The following is a 26,658-nucleotide window of genomic DNA, read 5'->3' on the forward strand; positions in this document are numbered from 1 at the left end:
TTTTGTGGGACTTATCCTTTTAAATTTCAGTTTTCTTATCTGAAGCATTTGTAAAAATCCACTCCTCTTGGAAAAACAATTTTTTGGCTCATGGAAAATACAATTTTCCCTTTCATAAATTACTTGGTGAAATATCCTGAAACATTATCAGATTCACCACTTTCCCCTCCTGCAATAGACATATCTCAAGAATTTGCGTCAGCCAACTTCCCAATATGAAGCAAAGCCGCTCCTTCCTCCTACCAATGATTGAGTCATTCCACCAGATATCAGTAGCTATTTAAACACTCCAGCAGGAACTCACAAACTTTTACTTCGTAGAAGTCCTCAACAGCTTCACTCTCTCATTCTTGGAATACAATTGAAAATGACTGTTGGTGACCACAAGAGTATGAAAGATCAACTTGATCAGAAGCCAAATGGTGAGACAGCAAAAGGTACTAGAGGTGGGTAAATGAATACGAGGACAGAGTTAATTTGTAAACTAACTAAATATAGGAGCAGAAAGCTACAATGCCTGAGTGTGGGAAAATATTCGAGTTAATAACATTTACTTAAAAGGAAAACAAGTCAGATATAATGGTGATTAAAGAAGATGATGATAAGCTAACTTGGTATGAATGATGATGTAGTAGAGGGTGATGATAACAAACTCTTATTGATCATTTGTTATAGACTAGTTTGGAGAAGGCAATGGCAAGCCACTCCAGTACTCTTGCCTAGAAAATCCCATGGATGGAGGAGCCTGGTAGGCTACAGTTCATGGGGTCGCTACTAGTCGGACAAGACTGAGCGACTTCACTTTCACTTTTCACTTTCACACATTGGAGAAGGAAATGGCAACCCACTCCAGTGTTCTTGCCTGGAGAATCCCAGGGAAGGGGGAGCCTGGTGGGCTTCCGTCTATGGGGTCACACAGAGTCGGACACGACTGAAGTGACGCAGCAGCAGCAGCAGTTTCTATGATATTCACTTTATATGCATTAAAGTTTTACACCTTGAGGTTGGGACTACTATCATCTCCCTTTTACAGAAGACTAATTGGTGATCAGGAAGATTAACTAAATTACCCAGTTTTATGTGGCTATTAAGTGGTAGAGTTAAGACTGAGCTAAATATGGGAGGAATATTGACCAGAGGGAAATGTCGATTGAAAGATTTACCCAGATATTTTCTCCTAATGCTGCTGCTACTAAGTCACTTCAGTCGTGTCCGACTCTGTGTGACCCCATAGACGGAAGCCCACCAGGCTCCCCCGTCCCCGGGATTCTCCAGGCAAGAACACTGGAGTGGGTTGCCATTTCCTTCTCCAATGTGTGAAAGTGAAAAGGGAAAGTGAAGTCGCTCAGTCTTGTCTGACTGCAGCCTACTAGGCTTCTCCATCCATGGGATTTTCCAGGCAAGAGTACTGGAGTGGCTTGCCATTGCCTTCTCTGCTCCTAATGCTAGGATTGGGCAATTATTTGCAAGACACATAATTATCTTCAACTTCCTTTCTGCCAACTTGCCAGACATATTCTAGGAGCTTAATAACTCTTGAATCAGTGAATGAACCATATTTCTTCCTGTCAAAACTTCTATTTTGCTTGATTCATCTGTAGAGTGCTTTTGACACTTGAGAACTCAGTGAAAATAGTAATATTTGATCATTGATTGATTTGAATCCTTATACATTCACACTGGAGTTTTTGTGATGTGATGGTCCAAGCCATGTAACTACTCGCAATTGGATTAAAGATCTCTGTTTGGATCTTAACACCTGTGTGAGCTTAGGCAACTCACTGAATTGTCAGTTTCCTTATTTGCATATAGAGGGTTAACATTTTCAATGCCTTATTTATTTATCTTACAAGGTGAGGAGTCCAAATCCTTTATTTGAAATGTTCTCCTTCTGAACCGGTAGTATCTGATTTTTTGGTGATGGACTTCATAATAAGATATTCATACACTTGTGAGCTACATGGTTTGCTTTTATAATAATGGGGAACTTTTTTTCTCATAACAAGAGTGCTATAGCTGGTGTGAGTGTAGGACGTGATTTTAATGTGAATTGAGTGAATATAGAGATTTCATTTATATTTTTTCTTTGGTCAATAACCCCAGGTCCAAGATGTATTCATTTTTAATGAAATAAAAACTAAATAGCATAAAATTATCTGTTAGCTCTTTGAGGCTTTCTCAGTTGGTTAACTGACTAAAGACTTTACTTGCCTGATGTCTAATATTCATTTATTATATGTTACTTATAACTGTGTCTATGTGTGTGGGGGATGTGGGTGTGTGTGCACACATATGCATACATACACATGGTCTATACTGAAAACATCAGGCTCTCTGCCTTGTGGAGGAAGTTGATTCAACCCAGCTGAACTGAGAGTTTCTTGACTTATTGTGGGGAGACTAGACAAAGCATGTGCTTTAGAATCAGATACTTGGAGAATTCCCAGGTGATCCAATGGTTAGGATTCCATGCTTCCAATGTCATGGGCATGACTTTGGTTCCTGGGCCGGGAAGTTTAGAGTGGTAAGGCCAAAAAGAAAAAAGAAAAGAAAAAAAGAACTAGAATCAGATCCTTGGAGTCAAATATCTGATATTGAATCCCAGCTTCTAAATTTCATCAATTGTGTGACCACAGGTAAATTACTTAAAGTTTTTAACTGCCCACATTTTTTGCCTGTAAATGTGGACAGTGAATTATTTTCAGAGTCATTGGAAAGACTAGACGGAAGCAGCGCAAAGTGCCAGGTACAGGCTGGATCCGAAGAACTGGCTGACCACTTGCCTCCATCACTTTTGTCTTTCTGAATCTCTCCTTTGTCACTCCAGGTCTTCGTTTTGTTTCCTGTTGGAGGCAGTACCCTGCTGCTGTGACTCTAGGGGTCCTTTGTCTGGGATTACTGGTGACCGTTATATTGTTGATACTGCAATGTAAGTGCTGAAGCAGAGAAATAAGGGAGAAAAAAAATGAGGGCTTATAAACACAGTTTATTAGTTGGTTTCATAGTAACTATAAGCCACCTTGATTTAGATGCTTTTGAGGCAGACTGTTTTTAAGAGTGAATGGGAAGATGAATGAGTTTATTGTGTTCTTCCCTCAAATAGATTGAGGCATGGGATGAAGATTACAGATATTAGGTTTTTGTTTGATTTTGTTTCCAGAACTTCATGAATAGAATCCATTTAAATCCCAGAATAATGAGGAAGGAAATAATTTGAAGTTACTAACCCATAAGATCACCCAAGGGACCCATAAAAAGACACTTCATTTAGTTCACATTGAGTTTTAATACAAATGATTAAATACCAATTTAAAGTTAACTCAGAAACACAGTCTTCACAAATAGAATATTTAAAATAAAACGGTCTTTGGATTTACAATATGGCCATTTAGGAAAAAAGGGGTGTCAAGAGGAAAAGAAATGAAAAGGTGAAAGTGACCAAGAAGGGAAAAAACACAGCGATGATCATACATCTAATCCACCTATGTATTTAGGTTATAGCTTTGAGCTATTTTGGCTCTCTAGCATCCTAGAATCCAAGTTATGAAGGCCTTTGAAGTGCTAATTTGTTCCTCAATTGGTGTTTAAGATCACAAACCACTTATTTTTTCAATCTATGAACACTTTGAACCTGTAAATCCTTTCCTAGTGATGTGGGAGAAGAGCCCTTAACTCAGTGGTAGTCATTGGAAGAGTCTTCGTTTGAGGTTCTGACCACTTTTTATCAGGGTCAAGTATGGGTTTCAAGACAAAGGGTCTACTTTGTACTGAACCATCAAACTTACAGAACCGAGACACTGGACCTTAACATTTATTGCCTGCTTGATTTCACAACCTTCCTTTCATCTCCACCCTTTCTAAAAACAAAACAAAACAAAAAAAAAAACCAAGCTAAAATTGAAAAAAAAAATTGTTTTCATATTCTTGCGAAAGCAGCTTAAAATAATCCCATGGGAGAGTTTCTCAAAAACAGGGTGAATGTCACAGTTTTTATGTAAAATCAGGAAGTGTGGCAGGGTGGAGAGAGGGCAATTAAGACACAGAATTAAGACACAGTAGAGAAATCATTAATGACAAGTCCTACTAAGAGTCACTGAGTATGACTGGTGTCTGCCTATTTTAGATCATCCACATTTTACTTATGCCACTGATGAATGACTTAACCTGTGATTTCTTTTAACTTGTGTGTAACTCTCAGTAACAAGTAAAATCCTGTTTGTTTAATCACAAGTATCTGAGACAGTTTCCAACATATATATATATATATATATTGTAGAAATATCAAATAACTTCCAAATCCATAATTTGAGCAAAGTTGGGTTGCTTTGTTGTCCAAACAGATGGTTTGATTCTGTTCTTTGATTTCCTCAAAATCCAGTGGAGGAGTTTTTTGGGGGGGAATTGGAATTGGAATCTCAATTTAGTTCTAATTTAGTATCCCAGGTATCTGATCTCCTAAAACAACAGCAAGCAAACCTTACTCACCAGGAAGATATCCTGGAGGGACAGATTTTAGCCCAGCGCCAATCAGAAAAATCTTCCCAGGAGTCACAGAAGGAACTCAAAGAAATGATAGAAACCCTTGCCCACAAGCTGGATGAGAAATCCAAGAAACTAATGGAACTTCATCGCCAGAACCTGAATCTCCAAGAAGTTCTGAAAGAGGCAGCAAACTATTCAGGTATGAGGGAGAGAGGGGGTCAAGAGAGACAATAGAAGCTTATCTGTAAATCTTAACCTTTCTTTTGAAATGTCCCAAGGACAATATTGGTGTATGGATGTATGTATCATTTTTCATTCACCAGGTTCTACATTATAGGTCCTCTATTTTTGTCATCCTTGTTCTGGAGAGTTAAGTTGCTCAGACATGTCCGACTTTTTGTGATCCTATGGACTGTAGCCCACCAGGCTCCTCTGTCCATGGAATTTTCCAGGCACGAGTACTGGAGTGGGTTGCCATTTCCTTCTCCAGGGGATCTTCCAGACCCAGGAATCAAACTCATGTCTCCTGCATTGCAGGCAGATGCTTTACCCTCTGAGGCACCAGGGAAGCCCCTATCCCATGTCATCCTCACTCTATTACATGTCAAATTCTTGAGATTATCTGATTCAATCAGTCACACTTTCTGGTGGGCTTAAGCTTTCTTCCTCACAAGAACCTTCTCTTTCTTTTTAAGATTTTAGTTTTGAGATTTTCTGGCAGAATCCTCCCACTTCTTTGTACAGATCCTCATCTCTTTCCATTCCAGTGTATCATAATCACTGATTTCTTTTCCCAGTGGTCTCCTTTGTCCTGAGGACTCCCACCTCTTCATTAGCTTACATAAAGATTACATATACCCATGCATTTATTTTATAGATCAAAAAGTTGAAACCCAGGTAAGTTTAATGATAAGTAGGTTCGTATAAACTTTTGCAGTTTTTAAATATCTTCAGTATGTATGTGCTCAGTAATGCCCGACTCTTTGCGACCCCATGGGCTGTAACCCCCCAGGGACCTCTGTCCATGGATTTATCCAGGCAAGAACACTGGAGTGGGTAGCCATTTCCTACTCCAGGAGATCTTCCCAACTGAGGAATTAAACCCACGTCTCTTGCATTGGCAGGCGGATTCTTTACCACTGTGCTACCTGGGAGGCCCTCAGTATGTCCAGGGTTATTTAAATTTCCAAAATAAGCAGAAAATTTTAGACAAGCTGATTTTTTTAAGCAAGTGTCAATTGTATATTGAATCTCTTTAAGGAAAGAACAGCTGAGGAAATAAAACCATCTCAAATAAGGCTTAAAGGAAGGAACCTAATATATCAAGGACAAGAATGTTTATATAAGCAGACATAGCTACATACCAAAAATGGTTTATTTCACAGGTGGGGCCATAAACTAGTCTTGTTTTTATCAGTCGTATGGGATTAAAACTATGCCAGGACTGTTCAGAACCATCTCCCAGAGGTGCCAAGTTTAGACAACTAATCAAAAATACTAGATGATGTGTCTTCTGCTGGCAGACATGCCTTTCATCAAGCAGCTTTGAGAAGATTCTCAAAAGCAACAAAAAAATACTATGCAGAAAATATGCCAGTTTTCTCAAGTTTGAGATAAGTTTTATCTTTCTTACTGACAAGTCTGTGATTCTTCATAAAAGTATGAAGAGGGCGAGATGCTGAGAAATTTGCATATGTAGTTTGCTTGAGGTCAAGCATCTAGAAAGATGCAGTGCCTTCCAAGTAACAGATATTTTAGCACTGGAGTTAGGGGTGGTTCTCAAACTTTCAGTTCAGTTCAGTCGCTGAGTCGTGTCCGATTCTTTGCGACCCCATGAATCACAGCATGCCAGGCCTCCCTGTCCATCACCAACTCCCGGAGTTCACTCAAACTCATGTCCATCGAGTCGGTGATGCCATCCAGCCACCTCATTCTCTGTCGTCCCCGTCTTCTCCTACCCCCAATCCCTCCTAGCATCAGACTCTTTTCCAGTGAGTCAACTCGTCGCATGAGGTGGCCAAAGTAGTGGAGTTTCAGCTTCAGCATCAGTCCTTCCAATGAACACCCAGGATTGATCTCCTTTAGAATGGACTGGTTGGATCTCAACCTTTAGTGTATGTAATTGTCACCCAAGTAGCTTGTTAAAAGTGGCAAGTTCCAGATTTACCTCGAAACACTGTATCAACATGTCTTGATGGGCATCAAGAAGTATTTCCTCAGTTCATTCAAACTCAGGAGCTTGAGAGGTAATGTGATATAATGGGGGCTTCCCAGGTGGCTCAGTGTGTAAATAATCCATCTGCAATACAGGAGTAGCTGGAGCCGCAGTTCGATCCCTGGGTTGGGAAGATCCCCTGGAGAAGGATATGGCAACCCACTCCAGTATTCCTGCCTGGAGAATCCCATGGACAGAGGAGCCTGGCGGGTCGCAAAGCGTCAGACACTACTGAAGTGACTGAGCACACACACATGGGATATACTGATTAAACACACAGATGCTGGCTTTAGACTGCCTAAGCTCAAATTCCCATTTTCTCTTTCAAATGAAGAAAATAAATGAACTTATACATACTGTTGCTACGAGGACTAAATGAGCCAATACATAAAAAGTACTGCCAACCGTTTCTAGCACCTAGCGGTTTTTGTGTTTGTTACATAAAGAATAATTAAAGAAACACAGGTGGTTTGAATACATTATGAGATTCATCTTTTTCACTTTTTCATGTCTTGGAAAACCTCCCTAGGCTTTTCTTTTAGTTTGAGAAAACCAATGTACTCTTTCCTTCAACACAGTAAGACAGGACTATGCAGATTGAGAGGGATCTTGCATTCTTCGCTTTCAGCCTGGAGTTACTTATGTCCCCTTTCATTCACTTTCTCCTTCCGAAGTTCAGTGCCCTTCTATTTTGTCCTCTCTGATAAAGCCTGTTCGTATAGAATTATCTGATGATTTTATGCCACAAAGTGAAATTGAAATGTTGCCTTTCTCAAGGATTTGAGTTTTATATTTTTGGTCACAGTGTAGAACAAAGGGCTTTGCTCCCTAGCAGAGAGGTTCCAAGTATTAGTAACACAAAAAAATGATGGTGATGATGGTAATGAAGAAAGGAAGAAAGGGGAAGGGTGAGAGGGAGAAAAGGGTGAGGGGAAATGAGAGGAAGAGGGAAAGGAGGAGAAGGAAATGGGGAGTGTTTAAAATATCTGTAAACACATAGACAGGTTTCCCTGGTGGCTCAGACAGTAAAGAGTCTGCTTGCAATGCAGGAGACCTGGGTTTGATCCCTGGGTCGGGAAGTTTCCCTGGAGAAGGAAATGGCAACCCACTCCAGTATTCTTGCTTAGGAAATCCCATGGACAGAGGAGCCTGGCAAGCTAAAGCCCATGGGGTCACAAACAGTCAGACATGACTGAGCGACTAACACACACAAACACACAGACACTGTCATGTTTTTGCCTGTCGCCTAAGCCCCGAGGTTTTTGGACTCCCTGGGAATTTTGCTGCTGAAAACTCTCTACCTACTGAAATCTTGTTGAAATGGAGGTGCCCACTTTGCTTCCATATGCTGTTCTCCCTAAAGCAGGTCTGTCCAAAAGAAAATACAGGGTATACCACACATGCAACATTAAAGCTTCTATTATTCTACAAAATATTACAGAAAAAATTTGAACAAACTTTTTGGCCACCCCAATAGGAGCCACATGAAAAATGAAAAAGGAAGAGATGAAATTAATTTTATTGACGTATTTTATTTCATCCAATATACTTGAAATATTATTGCAACACTAATCAGTATAAATATTATTCATGTGATATTTTACTTTCTTTTTTTCATACTAAGTTTTCAAAATTAGGTGTATTTTATACATACTTCAAATATCAATATAGATGAGCCACGACTCAAGTACTCAAAAGCCGCATAGAGTTACCTGTCCAGAAGTAAGAGGTACAGGATCTAAGCCTAAATTTGTTATTCAAAGAGCTGAAGCTTTAAAATATATAAGCACATCTTTTAGTAACAGAATAGCTATTAAATATTCATCCCCTAACTCTCATTTCCATAGTTCCAAACATAATTTTTAAAAAATAGATCAGTTTCTAATATTACATCCCAGCTCAAGCCTTGCTTTTTAATAGCGTCGCTTTTAAATTTAGTTTTCTAAAATCAGAATGCATTTTTTTCCAAAAAAAAAAATGGAGAAATAGAGACTCTAGACTGTTTAGGGATTTGCAGAGTCTGGGTATAATTCTGATTAAGAAGAGATGGTATGCATGTAGGAGTCCTGAGAGGTGAACTGAGTTAAGAATTGTAGAAATATTAATATTTTTTCTCAGGCATAACTCACTGATTAGATATACTATATTTCCTAGGTCCTTGTCCCCAAGACTGGCTCTGGCATGAAGAAAACTGTTACCAATTTTCCTCTGGCCCTTTTAATTGGGAAAAAAGCCAGGAGAACTGCTTGTCTTTGGACGCCCACTTGCTGAAGATTAATAGCACAGATGAACTGGTGAGTGTTCAGTGGATGTGTGGGATGCGTGTTGGGCTGGAATATTGGCTCATAGGTAATTAGATCTGGTTTAGACTCTCAGTAAAGGAGTGCTTGCTTGAGAATCAGAATACGTACCTGATTTCTAGCCTTGTGTGGCCACTGGATATGTGCGTGACCTTGGATGGACGGGTTACTAAGTATTTCTAGGCTCCACTAGACATCGCTGTAAAGCCATGGAGAAGATGTCAAAGTTCTCTTTGGGTTCTTTAGTTTTGTGAATCTAATCTAAAAAGTCCACATCCACTCATTCAACAGAAATGTTACTCCCCACAGGAATTCATCCAGCAAGTGATTGCCCATTCCAGTTTCCCCTTCTGGATGGGGTTGTCAATGAGGAAACCCAGCTACTCGTGGCTTTGGGAAGATGGTACTCCTTTGACGTCCCACGTGTAAGTTTGTTGTTCTTCTTTAGTTCTGTTTATTTATTTATTTTTATTTTTGACTGCACCGGGTCTTTGTTGCTTTACATAGGCTTTCCCTGGTTGTGGTGAGCATGGGCTGCTCCCCCGTGTGGTGTGTGGGCTTCTCATTGCAGTGGCTTCTCTTGTTGCCAGGCATGGGTTCTAGGGGGACGGGCTTCCGTAGTTGTGGCTCTTGGGCAGTAGAGCACAGGGTCAGTAGCTGTGGTACATGGGCTTAGTTGCTCTAAGGCATATGGGATCTTTCCAGACCAGGGATCGAACCCGTGTCCCCTGCACTGGATTCTCATCCACTGAACAACCAGGAAGTCCGTAAGTTTCTTATTCTTCACTGAACCTACTAGTGAAGTTACTGCTGCATTCCAAGCAGTGCCCTCTTCTTGCTGGAAAGAAGCTTGGGGAATTTCTGAATCTCTCTCTCCAACACTCTCACACAGGGACTTGACCATTTACCCATTCGGATCTTCTCTTACCTTTTCCTGCTCATGTTTATTACTGACTTGAAGCTTTAAGACAAGGTGGCAGTAAATCTAATTTTTCTTTTTTTTTCTCCTCCCTGCCTGCAGGTTTAGAATTCAGGGAGCTGTTTCCCATATGTATCCTTCAGGTACCTGTGCGTATATTCAAAGGGGAGTTGTTTTTGCTGAAAACTGCATTTTAACTGCATTCGGTATATGTCAAAAGAAGGCGAATCTATTGAGAGCACAGTGAATTTGAAGGATCTGGAGGAAAAGGAGGCAAAGAACTTTGAATTCTCTTCTGGAATTTAAGCTATACTTCGTCACTTAGGCGTAAACCATAGGAGCCCCGGGAACTGCCTGCTGCTAGTTGAGTGCAGAACCCCTTAGCAGAGAATGGGCCCAGCTGCCTGACACCTTGATAAAAAAGTTTGAATTCCCTCTGTATATTTTTCACCTAATTTGTTCCAAGTCCTCCCCTGCTGGACTTCAGAGAAGTCAATTTTTCTGTTTCCATTGTTTCTAAGAACTTGTTGCCTAACTCAAGGTCACAGCATTTTTCTCATTTTTGTCCTATGCTTTCTTCTAGACATTAGAGTTTCAGATTTTACATGGAAATCTAGAACTTATTTTAGGTTAATTTTTAAGTGACATATGGACGTATGGAAGTTTTTTATTTTTATTTTTTTGCTTGTGGGTATTCAATTGTTTTTGCAACATTTGCTGAAAAGACTGTTCTTCCTTCACTACATTGCCTTTGCACTTCTGTAAACAATTATCCATACATGCCTGGGTCTATTTCTGGACTCTATTCCTTTCCATTGATTTATTTATTATTCTTGGCTTACAACTTCACGATGATATTTTTAATTCTGTGGTTCTTTAATATATCTTGAAATCAAAAATATTGATTGGTTCAACTCATGAAAAAAGTGTATTATCCATTTGGGTATTCCTTATTTTCTTTAAGCAATGCTTTGTAATGTTCTTTGTGTAGATGTTGTTAGATTATCATCATTTATTTCACAGTTTTTATGCTACTGTAGATGGTTTTGTTATCATTTGCAGTTCTTATTTTCAAAGTCTTCTGCTAGTATGTAGAATTATAATAAAGTTTTATTTTAATATTATACCCTGAAACCTTGATAAACTCACTTATTTCTTCTAGTAATTTTTTTTGTGTGTATTTCATTGGATTTTCTATATATATAATTGTGTTATTTGAAAAAAAATACTTTTATTTTTTTCCTTTCTGGATGATTTCTTTTTCTTTTCCTTGCCTGATTTCATGGACTAGAATCTCTAGAAAATATTGAATAAGAATGGTGAGAGTACACATCTTTATTTTGTTTTTGATTTTGGGAATAAGTCATTCAATGTTATACTATTAAATATGGTGCTGTGTATTTTTCACAAATTAACCAGTTTGAGGAATTTTCCTTTTATTCCTACAATACTGAGAGGTTTTATTAGGAATGGATATTGATTTGTCTTCAGAAGAAAATGGCAACCTACTCTAGAATGCTTGCCTGGAGAATTCCATGGACAGAGAAGCCTGGTGGGCTACAGTCCAAGGAATCACAAAGAGTTAGACATGACTGACAGACTAACACATTGATTTTTCTAGTATTTTTCCTACATCCATTGATACGATTATATAGTTTTCTTTTTTTTTCTAACAAGGTAAATTTCACTGTATAATTATAGAAGGCTAAGCCATCTTTGGATTCTTGGGATTAAAATTATTCTTGGGGTTAAAATGATCACTTTTATATATCACCAAATTTTAGAAACTCCAATACTTTGGCCACCTCATGCGACGAGTTGACTCACTGGAAAAGACTCTGATGCTGGGAAGGATTGGGGGTAGGAGGAGACGGGGACGACAGAGAATGAGGTGGCTGGATGGCATCACCGACTCGATGGACATGAGTTTGAGTGAACTCCGGGAGTTGGTGATGGACAGGGACACCTGGCGTGCTGTGGTTCATGGGGTCGCTAAGAGTCGGACACGACTGAGCGACTGAACTGAACTGAACTGAAAGTTTGGCTTAGGATTTCTGCAACTAAGTTTATGAAGGATACTGATATGTAATTTTTTTTTTTTTTTTTTATGTAATGGCTTTGTCGGGTTTAGGTTTCAGAGAAGTACTCTTTTATGTCAATTTTTGGAAAGATTTTGTGTAAAATTGGTACTATTTGTTTATTTAGTGTTTGAAGCAATTTACCATTAAAGTCATCTGGGCAAGCATTTTTCTTTGTTTTATAAGATTTTTAACTGCTTACAGTTAAACAGTCTGCTTCTTTAATAGATTCAGTGCTATTCAAATTATTTATTTTTGAATGAGCCTTGGTAGCTCTGTCTTTCGAGGAATTCATCTTAGTTTCTTTTTTTTTATTTTTTGGCCTAACACTTTTCTTTATATTTTCTTCTTATTTTTATATTTCTAGAGCCTGTAGTGATGCTACCTCTCTCATTCCTGACACTGTTTACTTGTGCCTCCCCCACCTTTAAAAAAAAATCAGTTTGGCTCTATAATGTTTGCTTGGAAATCTATTTGAATGAAATGAATACAGGCAGTTCTGTTTTTCTTTAACATAAACCTTGTGCATTTTTTCCCATTCTTTTACTTTTTAATTTATTTTTGGTTGCACTGGATTTTTATTGCTGCACGTGGGCTTTCACTAGTTGCAGCAAGCAGAGGCTATGCTTCTTTGCAGTGCCTGGGCTTCTCATTGCAGTGACTTCTCTTACTGCGCAACATAAGCTTTAGTAGTTGCAGAATATGAGCTCAGTAGTTGTAACACACGGGCTTAGTTGCTCCACGGCATATAGGATCTTCCTGGACCAGGGATCCAACCTGTGTCCCCTGCATTGGCAGGCAGATTCTGATCCACTCTACCACCAGAAAAGTCCCTATTTTACTTTTAATCATTTTTTGTCTTTGTACTTAGAGTATGTTTCTTTCAGGTGACAGATAGTTGACTCTTGCTATTTTATATACTTTGAGAATTTCTGCTTGTGTTTGTGTGTTTAAATGATTACATTTATTGTGACATTGATGAAATTAGATTTAAGTCTATCATCTTGATATCATCTTCACTTTTTTCAACTCATCTTTGTTGACTTTCTTGCTTTCCTTGTCTACTTTGATGTTAATTAAATATTGCTCCAGAAAGAATGAAGGGATGGAGCCAAAGCAAAAACAACACCCAGTTGTGCATGTGACTGGTGATAGAAGCAAGGTCCAATGCTTTAAAGAGCATATTGCATAGCAACCTAGAATGTTAGGTCCATGAATCAAGGCAAATTGGAAGTGGTAAAACGAGATGAACTAAAATGGACTGGAATGGGTGAATTTGACTCAGATAACCATTATATCTACTACTGTGGGCAGGAATCCCTTAGAAGCAATGGAGTAGCCATCATGGTCAACAAAAGAGTCCGAAATGCAGTTCTTGGATGCAATCTCAAAAACGACAGAATGATCTCTGTTCGTTTCCAAGGCAAACCATTCAATATCACGGTAATCCATGTCTATGCCCTAATCAGTAATGCTGAAGAAGCTGAAGTTGAATAGTTATATGAAGACCTACAACACCTTTTAGAACTAACACTCAAAAAAGATGTCCTTTTCATTATAGGGGACTGGAATGCAAAAGTAAGAAGTCAAGAAACACCTGGAATAACAGGCAAATTTGGCCTTGGAACACGGAATGAAGCAGGGCAAAGGCTAATAGAGTTTTGCCAAGAGAACGCACTGGTCATAGCAAATACCCTCTCCCAACAACACAAGAGAAGACTCCATACATGGACATCACCAGATGGCCAACACCAAAATCAGATTGATTATATTCTTTGCAGCCAAAGATGGAGAAGTTCTGTACAGTCAGCAAAAACAAGACCGGGAGCTGACTGTGGCTCAGATCATGAACTCCTTATTGCCAAATTCAGACTTAAATTGAAGAAAGTAAGGAAAACCACTAGACCATTCAGGTATGACCTAAATCAAATCCCTCATGATTATACAGTGGAAGTGAGAAATAGATTTAAGGGACTAGATCTGATAGATAGAGTGCCTGATGAACTATGGACGGAGGTTTGTGACGTTGTACAGGAGACAGGGACCAAGACCATCCCCATGGAAAAGAAATGCAAAAAAGCAAAATGGCTGAGGAGGCCTTACAAATAGCTGTGAAAAGAAGAGAAGCCAAAAGCAAAGGAGAAAAGGAAAGATATACCCATTTGAATGCAGAGTTCCAAAGAATAGCAAGGAGAGATCAGAAAGCCTTCTTCAGTGATCAGTGCAAAGAAATAGAGGAAAATAATAGAATGGGAAAGACAAGAGGTCTCTTCAAGAAAATTAGAGATACCAAGGGAACATTTTATGCAAAGATGGGCTCGATAAGGGACAGAAATGGTATGGACCTAACAGAAGCAGAAGATATTAAGAAGAGGTGGCAAGAATACACAGAAGAACTGTACAAAAAAGATCTTCATGACCCAGATAATCACGATGGTGTGATTACTCACCTAGAGCCAGACATCCTGGAATGCGAAGTCAAGTGGGCCTTAGGAGGTATCACTACAAGCAAAGCTAGTGGAGGTGATGGAATTCCAGTTGATCTATTTCAAATCCTAAACGATGATGCTGTGGAAGTGCTGCACTAATTATTATAGCAAATTTGGAAAACGCCGCAGTGGCCACAGGACTGGAAAAGGTCAGTTTTCATTCTAATCCCTAACAAAGGCAATGCCAAAGAATGTTCAAACTACTGCACAATTGCACTCATCTCACACGCTAGCAAAGTCATGCTCAAAATTCTCCAAGCCAGGCTTCAGCAATATGTGAACCGTGAACTTCTAAATGTTCAAGCTGGTTTTAGAAAAGGCAGAGGAACCAGAGATCAAATTGCCAACATCTGCTAGATCATCAAAAAAGCTAGAGATTTCCAGAAAATCATCTATTTCTGCTTTATTGACTATGCCAAAGCCTTTGACTGTGTGGATCACAATAAACTGTGGAAAATTCTGAAAGAGATGGGAATACCAGACCACCTGACCCGCCTCTTGAGAAATCTAAATGCAGGTAAGGAAGCAACAGTTAGAACTGGACATGGAACAACAGACTGGTTCCAAATAGGAAAAGGAGTATGTCAAGGCTGTATATTGTCACCCTGCTTATTTAACTTATATGCAGAGTACATCAGGAGAAATCCTTGGCTGGAGGAATCACAAACTAGAATCAAGATTGCTGGGAGAAATATCAATAACCTCAGATATGCAGATGACAACACCCTTATGGCAGAAAGTGAAGAAGAACTAAAGAGCCTCTTGATGAAAGTGAAAGAGGAGAGTGAAAAAGTTGGCTTAAAATTCAACATTCAGAAAACTAAGATCATGGCATCTGGTCCCATCACTTCATGTCAAATAGATGGGGAAACAATGGAAACAGTGTCAGACTTTATTTTTGGGGGCTTCAAAGTCACTGCAGATGGGAATTGCAGCCATGAAATTAAAAGACACTTACTCCTTGGAAGGAAAGTTATGACCAACCTAGATAGCATATTAAAAGCAGAGATGTTTCTTTGCCAACAAAAGTCCATCTAGTCAAGGCTATGGTTTTTCCAGTGGTCATGTATGGATGTAGTTGGACTGTGAAGAAAGCTGATCGCTGAAGAATTGATGCTTTTGAAGTGTGGTGTTGGAGAAGACTTGAGAGTCCCTTGAACTTCAAGGAGATCCAACCAGTCCATCCTAAAGGAGATCAGTCCTGAGTGTTCATTGGAAGGACTGATGTTGAAGCTGAAACTCCAATACTTTGGCCACCTGATGGGAAGAGAGCTGACTCAGTTGAAAAGACCCTGATTCTGGGAAAGATTGAGGGCAGGAGGAGAAGGGGATGACCGAGGATGAGATGGTTGGATGGCATCACTGACTCAATGGACATGAGTTTGGGTAAACTCTGGGAGTTGGTGATGGACAGGGAGGCCTGGCATGATGCAGTCCATGGGTCACAAAGAGTTGAACACGACTTAGTGACTGAAATGGGCTGAACTGAAATATTGCTTACTATCCTGTTTTATCTGCTGCTTATTAACAGTACTATTTTGTTTTGTTTTGTTTTAGTAGTTGTTTCAGGATTTGTATACAGATTGTGACTTACTGCAATGTACCTTGAAGTGATGGGGCTTCCCAGGTTGCTCAGTGGTAAAAGAATCCTCCTGCCAATGCCTGGAAATGCAGGTGATAGTGAGTTGGATTCCTGGATTGGGAAGATAGCCAGGAGGAGGAAATGGCAACCCACTCCTGTAATCTTGTCTGGGAAATCCCATGGACAGAGGGCCTTGCCAGCTACAGGTCTCAAAGAACCAGACAAGACTAGCAATTCAGCATGCACTCATGCACTTGAAGAGATGTTATGCATCTTCATGTATAGTAATCGTCTAGGAATGGAACCTTAAAATAGTTTCTTTCATGTCTTTTCTCCCAGCCTTCACATTAACATTGCCATACACTTTATTTTTATATCTGTTATCATGTTTGCTCAAATAGTAAATCATGTTTTAATGACATCTAAACAATAAGCAAAAAAATCTTAAATATCTACCCATGGAGTAAACATTTTGGGTGCTCTTCATCCTTTTTCTCTTTTTTTTTTTGGATCCATATTGCATCATGTGATATTTTTATTTTTCTTAAAGGACTTTTATCATTTCCTGTAGTGAAGGTCTGCTTGTGAGGAGATCTTTATTCTTTTCCATCAAGTCTGAAATTTTTTAAGTTGCTTGGCATTACCTCTTCAAATATTTTTTCTGCCCTGCCTCCCCAAACACCCCCGCCTCCACTCCACCTCTCTCTCTCTTCCCCTCTCCCTACCCCTATGCTCACACACACTGTTCAGAGACTCCAAATATATGAATATTGGGCTGCCACAGTGCCATCTGATGCAAAGAACCAACTCATTGGAAAAGACCCTGATGCCTGGAAAGACTGAGGGTAGGAGGAGAAGGGGGCAACAGAGAATGAGATGGTAGGATGGCATCACCGACTCAATGGATATGAGTTTGGGCAAGCTCTGGGAGATGGTGAAAGACAGGGAAGCCTGGCATGCTGCAGTTCACAGGGTGGCAAAGAGACTGAACAGCAACAACGGTGTACTATTTTTTCTTTCTTCCTTTCTCTCCTCCCTCCCTCCCTGTCCTCAAACCTTCCTTTCCTTTTTAAATTTATTTTCTCTCATTGTTTCACTTTTGACAGTTTCTATTGTTATATCGTCAGGTCCATGAATCTCTTGTACTGAGTGTCTATCATTAATATATTTTCCATCTGGCACTTCATAGTTCTCATCTCTAGAAGTATGCTTTAAAGAAATCTTCCTTGTCCACAAATGTAGAGAATAAATATATGGATACCAAACGGGAAGGGGGGAACAGAGGAATTGGGAGACTGAGGTTGACATATATACACTACTGATACTATACATAAAATAGATAACAAATGAGAACATAATACATAGCACAGACAAATCTACTCAACACTCTATAGTGACCTAAATGGTAAGGAGATCCCAAAAAGAAGGGATATAAGTAAACATATAGTTGATTCACTTTGCTGTGCAACAGAAACTGGCAAAACATTGTATAGTGACTAAATTCCGATAAAAACTAATTTTCAAAACCCTGCATCTTCCATGTCTCCATGGAGCACTTTAACTCTGTGAATATATGAAGAACATATTAACTATTTTAATGTCTGTGCCTTTTAATTCTAGACTCTGAGGTGGTTGGTTTTTTTTTTTTTTGTAATTTTATTTTTTATTGGAGTACAGTTGACCCTTAAATGATGGTGGGCTAGGGGTACCAGCCCTTCATGTGGTGGAAAATCCTCATATAACTTTATTTTTTTTTAATTTTTTTTAATTTTTAATTGGAGGATAGTTACTGCATAATATTGTGCTGATTTCTGCTATACATCAACATGAATCAGCCATAGGTATACATATGTCTCTTCCTTCTTAAAACCCCCCCATCTCCCTCCCCATCATGCCCCTCTACGTTGTCACAGAGCACTGGCTTTGGGTTCCCTGTATCCTTGTATAACTTTATAGTCAGACTTCAGCATCCTCCATTCCAAATGTAGATTGAGTAGTACGGTAGTATGGATTTAGTGGGGGAAAAAAGTGCATGTATTTGTGGATTCATGCATTTCAAATCTGTGTCATTCAAGGGTCTACTGCATAATTGACTTATGATGTTATATTAGGTCAAAGCTAGATATTTTTTGTTCTTATAAATCTTCCTGAGTTTTATTGTGGAGCAATTTAAGTTACATAGAAACAGTGAGATGCTTCTGGCTATTGCTTTTACGATTATCAAGCAGTACCAAAGAAGTTTTCAGTCTGGGGTTAATTATTCTCTATTGTGAAGTAAGAATTTTCTGAGTATCCTACCCAACAATCCACGAGCTGTGATCCTGTCTAGTCTTGTTGTTGGGAAAGGGCACTGTTTCCTGCCCCATGTGAACGTAGGCATTATTTCCTTTGTTAATTTATTTTTTTAATGATTCATTTATTTGTGGTTTCACTAGGTCTTCACTGATGCTCCTGGGCTCTCGCTAGTTGTGGTGAGCAGGGGCTACTCTTCCTTGCAATGCATGGGCTTCTCATTGTGGTGGCTTCTCTTGTTACAGAGCATAGACTCAAGGCACCAGGGTTTCAGCAGTTGTGGTATATGGGCCCAACTTCTCCTTGGCAAGTGGAATCTTCCAAAACTAGGGATCAAACCTGCGTCCCCTGCGTTGGCAGGCGAATTCCAATCTACTATACCACCAGGGAAGTCCTCTTTTGTTTATATTTGATGGTTCTTTCTCATGGCTCAGCTGGTAAAGGATCCACCTGCAATGTGGGAGACCTGGGTTCAATCCCTGAGTTGGGAAGATCCCCTGGAGGAGGGAAAGGCTAATCTCCAGTATTCTGGCCCGGAGAATTCCATGGACTGTATAGTCCATGGGGTCGCAAAGAGTCAGCCACAACTGAGTGACTTTCACTTCACTTCTCCAATCCCTCTGGTAATTCTCTCATATTATGCTCTGATGTGTAGGAGATTCTCTGCAAGTCTCTGGGGTTCTCTCTGTGCATCTCTCCTTTCTCTTGTACTTTCCTTTGAACTCTTGCTGCCTTTTAGTCTTTCTCAATTCAGGGGTTTTCCAGCAATGCCTCAGTTCCCCTTTCCCTTGTGTGTGGCCTGCAAACTATAAACAGGATAAACTGGGCAGTCCTGGTACTCACCTTGTTTGTTTCCATCTCTCATGGATCACTGTCCTTCTTTGTCATTTGATACCCAATGTTTTAAAAACTGCTGATGCATGCATTTTGTCTGTATCTATCAGGTTGGAAGGTAAATTCTGTTGTCAACTGAAAAAAATTACACAACATGAGAGTTGTGACTTAAGTTCTATTTGGGGCAAAATGAGGACTATAGCATTTGAGGACTATATATCTCATATAGCATATATGAGATCATGGCATCTGGTCCCATCACTTCATGGGAAATAGATGGGGAAACAGTGTCAGACTTTATTTTTGGGGGCTCCAAAATCACTGCAGATGCTGATTGCAGCCAGGAAATTAAAAGACGCTTACTCCTTGGAAGGACAGTTATGACCAACCTAGACAGCATATTAAAAAGCAGAGACATTACTTTGCCAACAAAGGTCCATCTAGTCAAGGCTATGGTTTTTCCCGTGGTCATGTATGGATGTGAGAGTTGGACTGTGAAGAAAGCTGATCGCCGAAGAATTGATACTTTTGAACTGTGGTGCTGGAGAAGACTCTTGAGAGTCCCTTGGACTGCAAGGAGATCCAACCAGTCCATTCTAGAGGAGATCAGTCCTGGGTGTTCATTGGAAGGACTGATGCTAAAGCTGAAACTCCAATACTTTGGCCACCTCATGTGACAAGTTGACTCACTGGAAAAGAGTCTGATGCTAGGAGGGATTGCGGGTGGGTGGAGATGGAAACGACAGAGAATGAGATGGCTGGATGGCATCACCGACTCGATAGACATGAGTTTGAGTGAACTCCGGAGTTGGTGATGGACAGGGAGGCTTGGCGTGCTGTGATTCATGGGGTCGCTAAGAGTCAGACACGACTGAGCGACTGAACTGAACTGAACTGAGGACTATAGCCCAGGAGGCAGCAGTTCAGGTAGCTCTGAGAAACTGCTCCAAAGAGGTAGGGGATGAAGATCAGTGTTATGTATGATTTTAGAGAAGAGGAGTGTGTGCAGTCAAGCATACATTATGGCAGATGCTTGCTGCTAGTCACGAAGAACAGATGTCACCATTAATGATTTTAGTGTTTTTCTAAATACAAGAGATGTGAGAATTGGAGTCATAAAATCTTCTACTGACCTGTTCTGCCAGTTTCACCCAGAACACAGAGTGCCTTATTCTGGATCTCCACCCTGAATTCCTTTCAGGGGGTGTTGAAAGTCAGCAGCTGCAGTGGCTCATGATTTAAACCTTGTTGAGGTAGATGGCAAGTGCCAATTTATAGCTGGCACAGTATTTGTTATTCCACTGGGCTTTAGGCAAATGTCCAAGAGAAGGATTTTCTTTCTTTTGGAACTACTGATATCTCTGAACAAAAACATGTTGAGCTGAAAGGATCTTCGGGGGGGAAAAAATCTGGTCAAGATTGGAAGAAGAATTTCTTGCCTCTGTGTCTGGTATAGAAATTTCACAGTTGATGGCAGAGTTATCTTCTTTAGCCAAACTGACAGGGCCTATGAGTCACTGTTCAGTCACTTCTACTATTTCTGTCTCCAGTTCTTCCAGACTTTGGCAACTTGTCTTCCTAAACTTTAGATTTGGAGGAAATTGCCCTAATCTGATCTATTTTGGGAATATGTCTCTCAGTTTATGTAATGCTTCTTAATCCCAAACATATACATGTTCTTATCTTTGTTATTATTTAAATTAGGGCTACAACTACAGCCTTGGCCTGCAGCTTGTTTAGGTATGCCCTGACTGGTTAAGACTGGTTTTTACATTTTTAAAGTTTTATTAAAACAAATAAGTTTTGTGCAGACTGGATGGGAAGGGTGTTTGGCAGAAAATGGATACATGGAAATATAGCTGAGTCTCTTCGCTGTACACCTGAGATTATCACATCATTGTTTGTTAATCAGTTATACCCTAATACAAAATACAAAGTTTAAAAAAAAACACAAAAAATAAATATTCAGCAGACTGTAAGTGATCCACAGAGTCTGAAATATTTATTCTCTCGTCCTTTCTTGAAAAAGTTTGCTGATTCCTGATGTAAATAACTTCATGTTTATGCCATGTTTATTTTTCATTAAAGGAATGCACTCTAAATTTGGACTACCTGATTTCAAATCCCCCTTTTTGTTTTTAATATATCTTTGTTATTTAAGGAAAGTTACTTAGCATCTTCATTAGCTTGATTTCTTTAACTGAAAAGTAGGAATAACTCTAATAGCTCATAAATTCTCATGTTATATCTAGTAGTTCATAGATATGTGAGGATTTAATGAAATAATGTTTATACAATAACTCACACAGTGCCTAGGATTTGGTTAGAGTTCAAGAAATGTTAACTACTTATATTATTAGTTGTTGTTGTTATTGTTTTAATAGGCTCCTACAAGTGTTTCTGTTTTGGGGGGAGGTTCTTAATCTCATACAGTAAATTGACCAAATAATTCTTAACTTGGGTTTAACTGTGTTTATAAACACTGCTTAGAATTGTTTGTTGTTGTTGAAATAGTGTCCTGTGGATCTTCTCTTGACTTGGCATTTGTTTCCTGAACCATAAGGAGTATTGTTCAACAGTTCTTCAGTTTCTTATTTGTAGAGATTTTCCGAGTTATTAGGGCTTGCAGGGCATTTGGGTCAATGGGAATAGATGGCATATAAATGAACATTATTTCAAATATAGAATTACCTTAGAGTATTTCACAGAGTTAGACTGTTCTGGTTTGGAGAGATGAGCAGAATATATATGCTTTCCTGACTCTGTTGTTCAAGTTTTTAAATTTTAACAAGTAAAATGAGCAAATTTAAAGTATCTAATCCTGGGACTTCCCTGGTGTGCCTAAGACGCCACATTCCCAATTCAGGGGGCTCAGGTTTGATCCCTAATCAGGGAACTAGATCCCACATGCTATAATTAAGACCAGGGCTGCTGCTGCTACTGCTAAGTCACTTCAGTCGTGTCCGACTCTGTGTGACCCCATGACGGAAGCCCACCAGGCTCTCCCGACCCTGGGGATTCTCCAGGCAAGAACAGTGGAGTGGGTTGCCAAAGACCAGGACAGAGCCTAATAAATAAACAAATATTTTTAAAATAAATGATTAAAATAAAACATCTAATCTTTATACCTTATGTCTCCAAATATACCTTCTTTGCACCTCTATTTACTTCCAAAGTCCCCTCAACCTTGGTCCCCATGATCAGCCAGACTCATTCCAGTGGTGTGCAAGGTATTAATCTGTGAAGGATGCCATAAACCATAAAATTAACAAACCACTCATTTCCTGGAAGCAAACTTTAAAAATGAGACAGAAGTACATGGTCCTAAGCATATGCACAGTTGGGAAAACTCAGAATTTTAAGTAAGAGTATTAGGCATTTGACTTACATGGACCATAAGAAAATCTCAGGGACTGACAATTATTAAACCGGCCATTTGTAGAACCCATTTAAACTTAATGGTCCAAGTTATACTCCAGTGAACATAACTCAACTCTTCCCTAGTTTTTTAACTCCATTAAGAAAAAGCACAACTGATAGATAATTTATAATTTTCCTTTTAGAGAACATAAATAATTTAAGTTTACTAAAGCATCCTATAAGGCTGACAGCAGGAATCTACCTGAATATATTCAAAAACATCAAACTGTTTGTGTTTATTAAACTCTCTTCTGGAATACTCTTCTATGGCAGTCTTTTATTTATTTATAACAAACCCCAAACATTAAAAAAATTAAGTGAACAGCTTTAATATTATGCCTATCTTATTAAGCATGTGGATTATAGATTGGAAATGAAGTAAGATGCCTAATATATAATTTTAAAATACCTGCTTATATACCTCAGTGACCTAAACATCAGAATAATAAAAATAAATAATAAAAACAGTTTCAGGCTGCTTTGCTTTCCCCAAGTTATTCTAATTTACTGTGACAAAGAGATGTGGATTAGAAATTATTCTCACTTTTGGGTGAGAATTTATTCATTTAACAAGTCTCATTCATATGTGTTCTTTCTTTAGTGCTAACAGTCAGCCAGTCAGTCAGTTCAGTCACAGTTTGCAACCCCATGAGTCACAGCATGCCAGGCCTCCCTGTCCATTACCAACTCCCTGAGTTCATTCAAACTCATGTCCATCGAGTCGGTGATGCAATCCAGCCATCTCATCCTCTGTCATCCCCACCTCCTCCTGCCCCGACTCCCTCCCAGCATCACAGTCTTTTCCAGTGAGTCAACTCTTCGCATGAGGTGGCCAAAGTATTGGAGTTTCAGCTTTAGCATCATTTAGTCCTTCCAACGAACACCCAGGACTGATCTCCTTTAGAATGGACTGGTTGGATCTCCTTGCAGTCAATGGGACTCTCAAGAGTCTTCTCCAACACCACAGTTCAAAAACATCAATTAATTCTTCGGCGATCAGCTTTCTTCACAGTCCTAATAGAGTAGGTAGTAATTAATAGAGAGAGAGCTTATTCTCAGGATGCTTATAATCTAGTGTGTAGGAAGAAAATAAAAATAGCTACATATATACAGTTTTATTCTCTTAATATATGAAGCACTACTTTACATGTTGGGAATTTGTAGTGAACAAGACAAGCTTCCTGCCCTCCAGGAACTAACACATTGTCAGGGATTGAAAATTAAATGTACAAAAACATATCTGATAATTACTGGAGCTTCCCTTGTGGCTCAGCTGGTAAAGAATCCGCCTGCAATGAGGAAGATCTGAGTTCGATCCCTGGATTGGGAAGATCCCCTGAAGAAAGGAAAGGTTACCCACTCGAGCATTCTGGACTGGAGGATTCCATGAACTCTATAGTTCATGGTGTGACTGCTCACGATAGAATAACTCCCAAAGCCATAACTTCTTAGGAGTAAAGAAATATAGATGACTTTATGGCTGGATGGCATCACCGACTCTGTGGACATGAGTTTGAGTGAATTCCGGGAGTTGCTGATGGACAGGCAGGCCTGGCGTGCTGTGATTCATGGGGTCGCGGAGAGTCGGACACGACTGAGCGACTGAAATGAACTGAACTGAACTGAACTGAAGCAGGCTGAAAGCCACATTTTTTTTTTTTTTGAAAAGTTACGTTTTTATTAGGAGTCCAATGCAGCCTGCAAAAATTCAGTTTCACTTACAAATGAGTAAAATGCTAACTTCCTCTAACTTGCCTTGAAATTCATAATACAAAGCAGCAGAGGGCACCATCATCTCATGTACCCTGCCTGATTTTGCTAAACTTTTTTGATCAATTCATATTGACTCAGTTCGTATCACACGCCACATGGAATCTATTTTTATTTTTTAGTTACCTTGTAACTAAAGGGTACCTAAAAAGCAGCAAGGTAAGATGATTGATTCATTAGATGGAATGCAGACTTTGAATCTGGTAGTTCTGCCAAAACTTGGAGATTGTTTTCCCCTCTCTGAAATTCAGTTGCCCTATCTCAGGTGGCCTCCCCTCTTAAAAAAAAAAAACAAAAGTGTGGAATACACTGGGTGTGTGTGTGTGCTCAGTCGCTCAGTCCTGTCTAACTCTTGCAATTCCACGTACTGTAGCCTGCCACAGTTTGTCCTTTGTCCATGGGGGTTTCCCAGGCAAGAATACCAGCATGGCTGCCATTTTCTCTTCCAGGGGAAATTCCCGACCCAGGGATTGAACCTGCGTCTCCTGTAACCCCTTTATTCTTTACCATTGAGTCACCTGGAAAGCCTATATAACAGATGAAGAACTTCCAAATATTTGATGGGTTCAATTGCTTTTTTTTCCTGATAAAATTATATATTAACTTTCCAAATATAAAACAATAAAATCAGAGATGCTTTGTTTGTAGCAGTACTGGGGCAGTCTAGACACTTTCCTATTTGACTTGTACTACATCACATTTTGCTATATTTCTCTTCTTTTTAAAGATGATATTGAGTTTAAAAGTATAGGAAAAAAAAGAAAATATAGTAAACATAGTTAACCAAAACATTAATGGCCCATACAGCAACAAAAGCAAATACAATGGAGAAAGAAGAGCCACAGTGGGTAGAAAAAAAGAGAGACAATGCCACATGTAACCTAAAACACACAAGCAAACATACATACAAGAAAAACCTCCCATTTGAAAATAATACCCCTCATACTTTGTTTTATCTTGCTCTCAAAAGGCAATTTAAAGACAACTTGATTGTGATTTGGGATTAGAAATTGGAATCACCAATAGCTTAGCTTTTAGTTCATAAGAAGCATAATTGCTAGCTTTCTTATCTATTTCCCCCAATAAACAGGACTGTTAAGATGCTGGCTTAGGAAATGGACACAGAACACAGATAAAGACAGAATGCTTATCTTTTGGGGGTTTATATAGGTAGTTTTAGACTATAGTATATGAAGGCACTTATATATGTTTGTACAAGTTTTATTATTTTTAAAGTATTTTTGTTTACTTATAATCTTTTTTATTGGAGTATAATTGCTTTACAATGTTGTATTAGTTTCTGCTGTACAATGAAGTGAATCAGCTATATGTATACATATATCCCCTCTCTCTTGGAACCCCCCTCCTTTTAAGGTCATCACAGAGCACTGAGCTGAGCTCCCTGTGCTATGCAGCAGCCTCCCATTAGCCATCTATCTTACACGTGGCAATATATATATACATATATATGTATGTATATATGTATGTCAGTGCTACGTTCCCAATTTGTCCCACCCTCCCCTTCATAATCTTTTATATATATATTTATTGATAACCTACAGTGAATCAGAAACGAGTCTAGTTTCTTGGGATATATGTATGAATGAGACAAGCAGATTTCTAATTCATGGGGACTTCTCCAGTGGTCTGGTGGTTAAGACTCCCTCCTCCTTCCAACGCAGGGAATGAGGTTTTAATCCCTGGTCAGGGAACTAAGATCCCAGGCTGTGTGGTGTGGCCAAAACAAAACAAACAAAATCCTAAGTCATGGGACTTACAAACGTCTGGACATGGGGAGTCTAAGTATAAACAGATGAGATATATTCAACTTTGGTAAGTACTTTGAAGAGAAAAAGAAAAGCTGTATGTTGTGATTGAGAGTGAAAGGAAAGTGCTCTGGCTGTATTCTGCTTCATTATCAAGAAAAACCTCACCATGCAATGTTCTCAAGGCAAAGCATATCAGCCAACATGTATGTGCAAAACCCCTGACCTTGATGTGTTTGTGTGATCACTTGCATGTAGAATATAAAAAAAACCACAAATGAATTCATTTCCTAAACAGAAACAGAATCATGGACGTAGAGAAAAAAATTATGGTTTCCAAAGGGGAAGGGATAGGGGAAGGACAAATTGGCAATATGGGATTAAAAGATCCATACTATCATATATAAAATAGATAAACAACAAGGGCTTACTGTAAAGCACAGGGAACTATATTCAATATATTGTAATAGTCTTTAATAGAAAATAATAAAAAATATATATACATATATAT

General features: G+C 39.1%; 1 protein-coding gene across 2 annotated transcripts; it reads left to right on the top strand.

Moving 5' to 3' along the window:
• Positions 1 to 273: 273 nt before the first annotated feature.
• Positions 274 to 12,153, top strand: OLR1 (oxidized low density lipoprotein receptor 1). Of its 2 annotated transcripts, none has more exons than XM_055396347.2 (6): positions 274 to 446; positions 2,828 to 2,929; positions 4,436 to 4,681; positions 8,852 to 8,991; positions 9,307 to 9,422; positions 10,019 to 12,153. In XM_055396347.2, exons 1-6 carry the CDS (start codon positions 368 to 370, stop codon positions 10,161 to 10,163), a joined length of 828 nt encoding a protein of 275 aa, XP_055252322.2. In that variant the 5' UTR covers positions 274 to 367; the 3' UTR covers positions 10,164 to 12,153. The 2 variants fall into 2 exon arrangements, with proteins under 2 accessions (XP_055252322.2, XP_055252323.2); XM_055396348.2 differs by having other exon boundaries at positions 275 to 437.
• Positions 12,154 to 26,658: the final 14,505 nt, after the last annotated feature.

This window comes from Moschus berezovskii, chromosome 6 (assembly GCF_049115385.1).
Source record: "Moschus berezovskii isolate FMDL1 chromosome 6, NW_MosBer_1.0, whole genome shotgun sequence".
In the NCBI taxonomy this organism is placed as follows: Eukaryota; Metazoa; Chordata; class Mammalia; order Artiodactyla; family Moschidae; genus Moschus; species Moschus berezovskii.

Bases quoted from the DNA above. Each gene is read 5' to 3' on its own strand.
- OLR1 (XM_055396347.2), top strand. From the start codon at position 368: ATGACTGTTGGTGACCACAAGAGTATGAAAGATCAACTTGATCAGAAG. The intron at 2,930-4,435 runs GTAAGTGCTGAA...GTTCTAATTTAG, and splicing joins TATATTGTTGATACTGCAAT to TATCCCAGGTATCTGATCTC. The intron at 4,682-8,851 runs GTATGAGGGAGA...TATATTTCCTAG, and splicing joins AGAGGCAGCAAACTATTCAG to GTCCTTGTCCCCAAGACTGG.